Source organism: Myotis yumanensis, unplaced genomic scaffold (assembly GCF_028538775.1).
Source record: "Myotis yumanensis isolate MYYU_CA2020_CCGP unplaced genomic scaffold, mMyoYum1.0.hap1 SCAF_10, whole genome shotgun sequence".
Lineage (NCBI taxonomy): Eukaryota > Metazoa > Chordata > Mammalia > Chiroptera > Vespertilionidae > Myotis > Myotis yumanensis.
Window position 1 is genome coordinate 43,388,246 of NW_027223761.1, and position 12,010 is coordinate 43,400,255.

At 38.0% G+C, this 12,010-nt stretch overlaps 1 protein-coding gene across 1 annotated transcript in view; it reads right to left on the minus strand.

Annotated features, from left to right (window-relative positions):
- FCHSD2 (FCH and double SH3 domains 2) overlaps window positions 1–12,010 on the minus strand; it is a 164,209-nt gene that overhangs the window by 86,107 nt on the left and 66,092 nt on the right. Inside the window, exons 5-6 of the mRNA XM_070425571.1 lie at window positions 7,970–8,114; window positions 2,421–2,554 (exon numbers count right to left, since the gene is read on the minus strand). Coding sequence (XP_070281672.1) covers window positions 2,421–2,554; window positions 7,970–8,114 — 279 coding nt within the window. The remainder of the gene's footprint in view (window positions 1–2,420; window positions 2,555–7,969; window positions 8,115–12,010) is intronic.

Below are 12,010 nucleotides of genomic sequence, written 5' to 3' on the forward strand. Positions count from 1 at the left end.
TCATATCCAAATCAGAACTCACCTTTGCCTTCAAATGGTATCCCTCTTCCTTTGAGGTACATATCTCTCCTAAAGTGCACATCTCACCAACAGTCAAATCATTTATCAAATTATATGTACTCCAGTTTTCATGTCCCCATTCCTGATCTTCCTTCTCATCTTTACTCAGAAAAATCATATTTGTTCTCCAAGACTCTGTCCAAACATCACTTCTATAAAGGTTTCCTTTTACATTCGGCAAAATGAGTCTACTTTCTGTGCTTACGTATTATCATACTAGAGGCCTGGTGCACGAAATCTGTGTACTCCGGGGGAGGGGGATCCCTCAGCCCAACCTGCACCCCTCTCACAGTCTGGGAGCTGTCAGTCGGACATCCTTAGCGCTGCCACGGAGGTGGGAGAGGCTACTGCCACAGCTGCTGCGCTCGAGAGCTGTGAGTCCGACTTCTGGCTGAGCGGTGCTCCCCCTGTGAGAGTGTCTGCCCCCTGGTGGTCAGTGCACGTCATAGCAACTGGTCATTCCACTGTTCAGTTGATTTGCATATTAGCCTTTTATTATATAGGACAACTACTGCAAATAAATTAGTTACTAGGTAAGTGACTTTAGGCACTTAGTTTTTTTAAGTTTACTGGGAATAAACAAATCATAAAATCACTTCTAAATATATTTGTCTTTAATTATAGGCTTTAAACTTCTTTAGGGAACAAAACTTAATCTTACTCATATCTGTACCCATAGCACCCAATATAAAGTAATTATTCAATAAACAAGTAGTGAGTGAGTAAAGATGAAAAGGCATTTCTTACTCTGCAGTTAATTTTCCAGAAAAGTTATACACTGAAAATGTCCAATTCATATCCCCTTTGAATTTGAGCCATGTCAGAAGGAGTTCCTTTCAATCAGCATCTGTGACCATTTGACCCTGTCAAACCCACACTTCTCAGGAACAGCCCTCAACTGTCCTCATTTTCACCCTGTAGGTTCTGCCTCAAGTATGTATTTCTGTATGTGCTACAAATCAGTCAACTCTTTGTTCTAGAATCCCTGAGAGTTTTGTTTTTAAAAAAATACATTTTTATTGATATTTTTACAGAAAGGAAGGGAGAGAGATAGAGAGTTAGAAACATCGATGAGAGAGAAACATCGATCAGCTGCCTCCTGCACACCCTTTACTGGGGATGTGCCTGCAACCAAGGTACATGCCCTTGACTGAAATCGAACCTGGGACCCTTCAGTCTGCAGGCCGACGCTCTATCCACTGAGCCAAACCCGTTAGGGCTCCCTGAGAGTTTTAACAAACAAGTTCCCATAACAGGATATTCCTAATGGAGATCACTTGATCTAAAAAATTTTGGTTCTTGTTGGGAAGATGGGTTCATTCCCTCTACAGGAAATATTTGTATGCTGACAAAAATAAAATAATAAAGACAATACGTTAAATCAGGGAAACAGTAAATAGAAAATATATTTCCCAGTAACATTAAGTACTTTATGAACATTCAATTACCAAACCTTGGTAGTACATATACTTCCCAGGAGTCCTTAAATTTTCACAAGATACTTATGAGATTCTTTAATTTCTTGCAGATAAAAAACATATTAGGAAGACACTCCCCACACCTTACTAGTCTGTACAAGTGTTCATAGCCTTTCTGATTTCATGACTCGGAGTTCAGATCCCTAGATTTTGCATCAGTGAGCCCTGAATGGGAGTCTTAGCTCTCCTCACAGACCACTTCAGAGTCCCATTCTAGGATACAGGCTTTTTTTTTCTTAAAAACATATCTTTTCTCAAGTTGTCATTGCAACTCTACTGCTTGATTCATTATCTCTTGCTATTACCCAATGCCAGTTCCTTCTTTTCTTAATTAGTCTCAAAAGAATGAATTTGTAAATCACAAATGCAGATGTAAAATTCACAAAGTTGCTGAAGCAGACATAAAAAATATATATGTACTAGAATTCCACATTAAAAGGAAAACTGTGCCAGGGGCAGGGTATCTACACTGAGGTCAGTGTCCTTGTTCATGTGATGTGTCCATGGTCCCTCCCTCAATGACATGCTGACGACCAGGTATTTCCAACTACAATTGACTTAGAGTCTAGCATGAGAAAAATAAGGCTCTGAAACCCTGATATTCAGACACATACCAACTTTAACTAGACTTTCGCTAAGATTTCAATACAATAGTCCTTTGTCTTCTTTAGATAACTCAATTTAATGTAAAAACTGACTAATCAAATTTTCTCATTTGGCTATATTATTTTAAGTAAAATAATTTTTGATCTGAAGTACACTTATAGGTCAGATGAAACCAACATAACCTAAGAATGAGTTTATGCCTGATATTAATAGAAAACAAAGGATTCGCAAAAATAACATTTGCATAATCACTTTTCCACAAATGCTAAAACATACTTTGCCTCGATGTCAGCTTTCTCGCGTACTGCATGAGCCATCTGTTCAGTCTCAAAGTACTTCTTTTTGCCTTTAGCTAAATCTTTCACTGTCTCTTGTAATTCAGTTTGGATCTTTGTCAACTGGTCCACACACTGTAAAATAAAAAGTTCAATTATTATGATTTTAGTTTGAGGCTTACATAAATTAGTTTGTCCCAAGGACTACGCACTATCCCCTTAGGATGGAAACCCAGGAGAAGAATCAGCACTCCTGGTCTCCTTCAAATTGCAAATCAAAATCCAGCGAACAGCTGATACTCCCACTGCAAGTAATGTATGGCCCAGTGTCAGTTTGCTGAACAACTCTGTTCTGGGAAATAACCTCTGAGTGCTGATGACTGGCATTAAGGTAAGATAAGAGGAACAACAATGAACATGCTCTTACTGTTGGAGTTCTCATGGCAATAAAGGTAAAATAATAAAGCAATTCTGTGTTTCTTCATAATCTTAATAAAGTTTCTATATGTTTGGGGAACCAGTGGTGCAAAAGGTACTGAAGAATTCACCTCTTGAAAAGAAGTGAAATCTGAGAAGTCTGACGTTTAATAAGCCCAAGATGGAGAGAAGCAAGAAAGCTGGGTCCCACAATAATAATTACTACTCAAAACTATCCCCAACTCTTTGGATGCACATATACATTCTGGAAAGAATAGACATAATAACACCAAGCAATGTTTAATCAATAAACTCTTGTTATACACTGAGGCCAAAAGTAGCACTATTTTGGGACCCTTCTGGATATCCAAAAGGGAATAATTTTCCCTCGTTTAAAACAAACCACTGAAAAGTTTCACCAGCCTGAGGCCAGTTCAGAGTAGCCCCCAGTGAAAATCTTGTGAGCCTGGAACAGCACAGACAGTGCTTGGCGGACACTGATAAAAGCTCAGCAAAGCAGGAAGAGACAGTGGTGAGGGCCTACTGTGTGTGCCAGGCTGAACAGTGTGGAGTAGAGCAAGGACATCGGGAGAGCAAGGATAAACTTAAACTTAGTCATGTGACATATAGAACAGAATTTCCCAGAAATTATTAGGTGTCAAGAAAGGTACTCCTTTACAAGAAGTGAGAGATCTGGAAGGTTCCCTATGGGTACATGTATTGAGCATTTAATAATTGCCAGGCTGTGAATAAAGGGTTAAGAAAACACACCTTTTTCCCTTCTGCAAAAAAATTGGAGCTTTAGGTCTGTGTTTCAATGGAAACCTGATGAGGACAGTGTCAACTGTGTTACTCGACAACAATGCTTATGAACCCTGATAGGTAAATTGCATCAATTGGGAAAAACTGTAAATGAACTATAAATATCTTGGCTTTGGGCTTGAGTATGGTGATTCCTGGGTCTGGACGTGCTCCCTGCAGGGACCCTGGAAGCTCTATCTACAGAGCTGTAATAAGATATTTTAGTCTCCTTTAGAACTTGTGGCTACCTCTGTATATGTGAGTCTCATTCCCTCGCCCCAGACATGTCTCCTGGGGACCAGAGTAACTCTAGTTGGCTGTGTAGACTGAGGTATACACTGGTGGAAGAATTAATTGTTTTCATGTTGGATGCCACTCTACTGGTTAACTGTGTTCCCTGTCCTAATGTTCTTCTGAGTAAATATGCCAGATGTGGCCTGGGATAATCATAACAGTCTGAATACTTAACTACATTGAAGAAGATTCCCTGTGGGCATTGTACAGGCACAATGCATTATGCTTAGCACTTTATGGGCATTTTTACATTTAGTCCTTGAAACGACTCAGTGATAAAATGATTCATATTCTTAGTCCCCTTTTAAGATGGGCATACAAATAGGTTAAATAATTTACCCTAAGTCATACAGTGAGGAAATAATTATATCATTTACCATGTAACGTATTATAGTATCTACTCCAGTTTTGTGATAACCATGTTTTTAAGGTCTAATATAGAGATATTTTATCTTAAAATAGCAAACTTTTAAAAATGTTGATATGTCATTTACTTAATATAAAACTCACCTTTTTAAAGTGTATAATGCAGTGGTTTTTAGTATATTCGCAACGATGTAAAACCATTACCACTATCGAATTCCAGAACATTTTAAATAACCAAAAAAGAAACTCGATTACATTTACAAGTAACTCCCCATGCCCTCCTACCATAGCCCCTGGCAACCACTAATCTACCTTCTGTGTCTATGAATTTCCTATTCCGGACATTTCATATCAATGGGAGCATAAAATATATGGCCTTATATGTCTCATTTCTTTCACTTAGCATAATGTTTTTAGGGTTCATCTATGTAATACTAAGCATTAATGCTTCTACTCTTTTAATGGCTGAAAAATATTTCATTGTAAAGACATACCTAAATAGTAAGGTTTTTTATCTTGCAGAAAAATCTTTCTTTCTCCTTAATTTTAAGTCCTTATCACCTATAAACTTCTTGTTTAATAAATAATACCATGACAACCTGACAATCCCACAGAGAAGTGATAAACATCCCAATAATGCCATGTTTGCAGGTGTGAAGAGCTGAGAGAGTGCTCCATGGCTACAATTAGATATTAAGAATTCAAACTGGAGCATGGTCTGAAAGATACAATTGTGTTTCATGGGAAAATAAAATCAATTATTTAAAAGTGGAATCAGGTGTAAGGCATATATGTCTATAATTTTCATTCAAACAAGCTTGGCCTCAGAAAAACTAATCAATGAAGGGAAGCCCAAGAGTCCTATAGTGATATACATGCATGAAAGGGTCTGCTAATCTATTTTGAGAGGAAACTAAACATAGTAGGTCAAAGGTTTTCCAGGGGACTACAACCATGTGGAAAGGGTCTCAGTATATTCACACAAATTGAGTACCATGGGTACCTATACATGAGAACAAGACAGCTCTCCTTAATTATGGGTGACTAAACAACTAATGAAGATTACTTAATTCATTTTCATCTATAAAAGGGCATTAATTAGAGCTACCATATGACCCGACAATCCCTCCTCTGGGTATCTACCTGAAAAATTTGAAAATATTTATTTGTAAAGATATATGTAACCCTATGTTCACTGGAGCAGTATTCACCGTAGCCAATACATGGAAACAACCTAAGTGTCCTTCATGGATGACTAGATAAACCAGATGTGGTACATACAGTATATGTAATGGAATATACTCAGCCGTAACTAAGGATAAAATACTAACATTTGAGACAATATGGATGGATTTTGAGAGTATCATGATAAGTGAAATAAGCCAGACAGAACAGTATAAGAGCCATATGATTTTACTCATATGTGGGATATGAAAGAAAGCAACAAATGAACGAACAAACTCATAGACACAGGCAAGAATATGGTGGTTACCAGAGGGGAAGAGGCTGCATGAAGAGAGTAAAGGAGATCAACCATATGGTGACAGAAGGAGACTAGATTTTGGGTGATGAGCACACAATGCAATAAGCAGATGATGCACCAAAGAACTGTACACTTGAAACTTACATAAATATTATTGAACAATGCCACTCAAAAGGCTATTTTCTCTGTGTACCACAGTATCAGATGCACTTTGTGATAGTTCATATCTTTAAAAAGATTCTCAAAACTCTTATAAAATTCTGGTTGATTCTATTCCAACTTGCTTTTTCCCCTTTACATATGTTTCTAAGAGACTAGTTATTAAACTACTAGAGATAGCCTATGTTTACACTGAAGAGATCTCTTGTAATCCTTTCTTCCCTACAACCAAATGTTCTCCATCACCCAAGTGAACTATTCAAGTCAGAGTAATTAGGGTTTTTCTTCAAAGGAAAGTGCTCTCTACGTAGCAAAATACCAAAAATATTTATTTTTAAAAAGTCATAAAACTTAATTTGCATAGGAAAAGATTACCTAGGGCTTTCTTTCCAACTTCTAAAATAAATTTCGTCTGTGGAAATCTACTTTTCTGGGGTGGACTATTATATACTTAAAAAGAAGCTTAATGTTGCCTATGTTAAGAAAAGCCCAGCTCTCCCCCAAGAGTTACCAGCACTGAGCAGACAGAATTGAGTGTATAAGTTTACATTAAGGCTAAGGGATCATATAAAATGATGACAAACTTGGATATTATAACTTAGATTGTAGTAAAGAAATTTTAAAAAGTATGACCTCTGAGTATGACATATAGAAAGAATATAGAGAGACAGATGGATAGATAGGACAGGTAGACTTGCTAATAACTTGAAAGCAGAAATAAAAATCAAAGTAACTTGGGTCAGTACATCCAAGTCCTACAAACTAGTAGGTTCTCTGACCCAGTAGTCATGTCCTGGAAATTTACCCTAAAAAAAATAACTTAAAAGAACAAAGTTAACTTTTATTGCAGATTATTGTTATGATTAAACAGAGGTATGATGAAATAAAGTAGCATAAATGAAAAAGTCATTCAGAAATAATAAAAAATAAGCATAAAGGTTGTACAGAAATATGATGAGTAAATCATTATGCAAAATGGCTTAAATTGAAGCTATGTTGAATATTTTTAAGACTCAGTGAGATTAATAAATTGTAACTATTTTAATATACACCAAACTATACCAATGTTGTAAAACTATAATCTATTTACTTAAGCTAAGTTGAAAATTAATATTTAAGTATTTACAGAACTTTCAGAATGTCCACAGATTAAATTTACACTCACCACTGTCAGTTAATAAAACACAGTAGTTAGAAAGTACACGTTGTAATCAGAAAACCATGTTGAAATCAGAATCGTGATCAGATAGGAAAGCCCCAAGTATTAAATGCAATCTATATATATAAAAAGCCAGCGATCATAATGGCCATAACGACTGTAACGACTAGTCATTATGACACCCACTGTGGCCAGCAAACCAGCCGATCAGAGGGTGGGGCCAGTCGGCCAACCTCTGGCCCCTCCCCCCTGCCCCTGATTGGACTCTCCCACTCAGATTAAGAGCGGGGCTGGCTGGCCAAACGCTCCCTCCCTTCCCCCTGGCCACCCCTGCCCCCGATTAGCCTGCCCCACCATGATAGGCCCGCAGCCCCTCCCCCTGGCCGTCCCACCCCTGATTGAACCCCCTTCCCCAATAGGGAATGGGGCTGGGCAGCCAACCTCCTGCAACCCCTTCCCCTGGTCACCCCACTCCTGATTGCATCCCCCACCCCATTTGGGGGCGGGGATGGCCAGCCCACCACCCACAGCCCCTCCCCATGGCCAGCTCCACCCCCAATCGGCCTCCCAACCCCAACTGGGGGTGGGGCCCACCGGCCAATTGTCCGCAGCCCCTTCCCCCAGCCGGCATGGCCCTCATCAGGCCCCGATCAGGGCGGGCAGGCCGGGTGGGCCGGCCGGCCAACTTCCCACCATTTCCTCCTCCCGACAGGCCCAGCCCCAATCTGCCCCGATTGGGGCCCAGCCGGCTGGACCTGACCCGTGCACGAATTCATGCACTGGGCCTCTAGTTTAATATAATCTTGCAGATTACAAATATAACACTGAGATATTAAAATGCATATAAGAAAAGAACAAATAGAAACAATACCCTTTTCAGTTGCTGTTCTTTTAAGCTTCTCACTGTCCTTGCAGGTTCAGAAATGAAGTTTTTATAGTTTTCACATATATTGATCCGAGACTGGGCTACCTGCATTGTTCCCTCGAGAAAAGATTTCCAAACAGGATACATGCTCCTAAGTTCAAAGAGGGACAGAAAAGTATTAGGTAGGGAAGAGAAAAGTTGTCTAACCTTTTTCTTACTGGTTAACACTGACAAACAGAAAGAATGTTGTCTTTATAGTTAAAAGTGTATTTACACTGGTTTATAGGAAGCACTATTTTTAGAATACATAAGTAGAAACACAGCATATACTCTCTCTCTCTATGGCTTAACAATTGGCTGTTTTGATTAATTAGTTATTCAGATTACTGGTGTAAAGTGATACAAGGATTGCAATTCCAGACAAAGCTAACACTATAAAAACCAGTCAATAATTCAGCCTGTAGGACTTTCATAGTCTCAGGGTCATCATTATGAGTAGCAAGTGTCATTATTTCAACAAGATATTTTCTTAATTTTCTCGATGAAGTAACTGAGACTCAGATTTAGAGAATTAAATCACATAAGAATGCAGCAGTACTGAAATACAGATGAAGGTTAGGTACATTCTATTTGAACTACATCATATTACTCTCACACAAACTGATGTGGCTGGGGGGGGTGGAGTGGAAAACAACTGCTTATGTGCTGGAGAAATCTATTTGTCTGACAAAAGAAGTCTACGGTATCATTGCTTAACATCTATTTCTCTGTTGTAATAATGCTTAGCCAGCATCACACTGTGGCTTGGCGTCATTTCAAGCAAATCCCATTACCTTTACTTGATAAATGTGCTCAGCAATCTCTTGGGAAAGTCAAATAATTATTCACCTGTGTTTTTTTATAGCCAACTTCCTTTTCAAACCTTCTCTTCTACTTTGCTAAATGCCTTAGCCAGTTCTAATATGACCATACACTAGCTATAAACGTATTTTATAACATATGAGAATAATGGACGGTACTTTGTTTTATAAAATGAGATACATGCACTGATAGGTTACAACATTCATCTCCTGAGATTTCCTTTCCTATGTCATGTGGATTTTCTACTATAGCAATGGATAGGGCCATATGCTACATAAAATGCTAGCTGGGGAGGGTGGGGGGGGCAATGGATGATCCATGAAAACAAAACAAAAATTAGCTGAGCCCCCATCGTAATTAGAACTAAAAAAAACCTTGAAACTATTTTTCAACCAAGGAAACAATTCATTTGTGTAAAAAATTAGTTTTTGTAATATGTCAAATGAATCAGTTCAGATGGAAATATTCATTTACTTAGATAGAAAATAAATAAATGAATCTTTGGAAAAAAGATTCAGTGTAGTGTGCTAGCAAAAACTATCAGCATAAAAGCACTGATGGACTTAGAGAACAGCAAAATCAATTTCCTCTAAGGCCTTACTGCATGACAATCAATGCAACCTGGGTGTGAACTCACACAGGACCTCCCAAGCAGTCCAAATAACTGGTTTCCTCAAAGAATCAAAAGCTCAGTACTATGTTTTATAATCCATTAATTTATATTAAAATACATTTTAAAATCCTAATAAAAATGAGAAAATATATATTCTGTTAATCTCACAAAAAAATAGGTATACTTTTAATTCATTCACACCGGATGGCTACTGTGTTGGTTGTTGTCACTTTTTAAATTTAACAATCTAAGAGAAAAGAGGTCAGTGCCCCTGACTAAATAGTTAGGCACTGCATGTTTTAAAATTTTTTGCGGTGCATCAGTGTGCCATGGCACACCGGTTGAAAAACGCTGACCTAGGTGACTGTTGTTCATCCTTCAAATCTTGGCTTAAATGCAACTTCCTTAGGAAAGTCTTTTATGATCACCACCAAGCCGACCCACAAACTCAGTCAAGTCCCTCTCTGTTATTTGTTCACTTGTCTTGAGCATTTTTCCTTCAATTATAAACATTGTTATGTAATTGTTTAAAGTCTGTCCTCACTATAGTGAAAATTTCATGAAGGCAGGGGTATATGTCTTTCTCACTATTATATTCCTGGACCTAGCACATGGCCTACCATTTAGAAAGATTATAATAATTATGCGATGAATGAAAAAAAGAAATAAATGGATGAATATATAAATTCATTTTATAATACTATACAATGAGGCCTATACAATAAAAAAATATTTTCATTATACAGTTTAAAAGGAGATCTTTATAGAGGAACAGATCTGTAGGCAATCATATTCTCAACAATGAGACACCATGGAAAGCACAGCATTCAGTTACTAGTCAGTCAAAAGATCTGGGTTCAAGTTCTAGTTTAAGCAATATAATCATATGTAACTTTTCACTTTACTTTCAGTTCCCCAACTGGCAAACAAAGCAATAACAAAAATACCTGCACAATGTAACTCACAGGGCTATTTTAACAATTAAATGCAAATGATGTGGCACACAGATTCTTCTAAACCAGTGGTTCTCAACCTTCTGGCCCTTTAAATACAGTTCCTCATGTTGTGGCCCAACCATAAAATTATTTTCGTTGCTACTTCATAACTGTAATGTTGCTACTGTTATGAATCGAAATGTAAATATCTGATATGCAGGATGGTCTTAGGCGACCCCTGTGAAAGGGTCGTTCGACCGCCAAAGGGGTCGCGACCCACAGGTTGAGAACCGCTGTTCTAAATGAATAAATAACAACAGTAGCAGAATTGTAAAAGAGAAGCACTTCTTGTTAACATAGTAGTGGTAGTTCTAAGCTAGTGGTGTTTTTCATTCTGATTGGGGAAAAATAATAATGGCTTGTAGAGTGATTTAAAATTTTTATCTTATGTCACTAGGCTTCATATAAGTAACTCTGAAGCAGAAGGGAAAGTATCAAGTATGTATGGTATTTTATTATTCTGCTCAGGTCAGGAAATGAGGCTCAAAATTACAAAATAAATGAAAGAAATTATTTTAAGAACCTGTCACATGCTAGTCACTACGTCATGTAGTTTAGATTTATCATACCACTTAATCCTCATGTTAACTTTGTAAGATAGGCATTTCCCCATTTTGCAGGACCATTTTGCAGAGAAGAAAAGTAAGACTTGAAATGTTGTGAAAATTTTCTAAGGCTATCCACCTGGAAAGTGCACTCCCATGGTCATAACCTAGACTTTGCCATTGCCAACAAATACCTCTCTGCTCTAACTCCAACTTAATTATCTATTTGCTGACCAATAACTCTTGTTTCCCCTCATTCCCTTTAGGATTTTGACTCTAACAATCACTCAACCCCATCTGAACACCCACAATCCATTTGATCCTACCTCCTTCCCACAGTCTCTCAAACCTGTCATAATCTCCTTTCTCAGCTCCTTAACCTGCCTGGCTTCATGTCCACCATTATAATTACTTCCTCATGTACACTCTTACTATCCTCGCCTCCCTTTCTTTTCATCATTATAATCCACAAGTTCCAACACTGGTTAAATCCAAAATTCTGTTCATATCATATTAATGTCTGTGCAGCAGAACGTTGCTGAGAAAACCATAATCATGCTGCTTGTTCTCACTATAAATTGATGTCAATAAATTCTACTAGCGCCTCAGTGCTACTATCCAGCAATCCTCCTCTGTTCCCCTAATCCACTTGTTATCTCACTGTTCTAGATAATTATTTTCTACCTTCTCCTCTCATCTCAAACCCAGACCCAGAAATATAGCACCACACATCAAGCAGATTCTAGAAATGCGGTCAGTTCATAATCTAAGATTAATTTATACAGTAACTGATAACAAGGAAAAAGCATGGTGTTTAATAAATAAGTATTCATCCTGGCCGATGTGGCTCAGTGGTTGAGCATCCGTCTATGAAGAAGGTCATGGTTTGATTCCCAGTGGGGGCTCATGCCTGGGGTTATGGTCTCAATCCCTAGTGGCGGGCGTGCAGGGAGCAGCCGATTAATGATTCTCTCTCATCACTGATGTTTCTATCTCTCTCTCCCTTACTCTCTGAAATCAATAAAAATATATT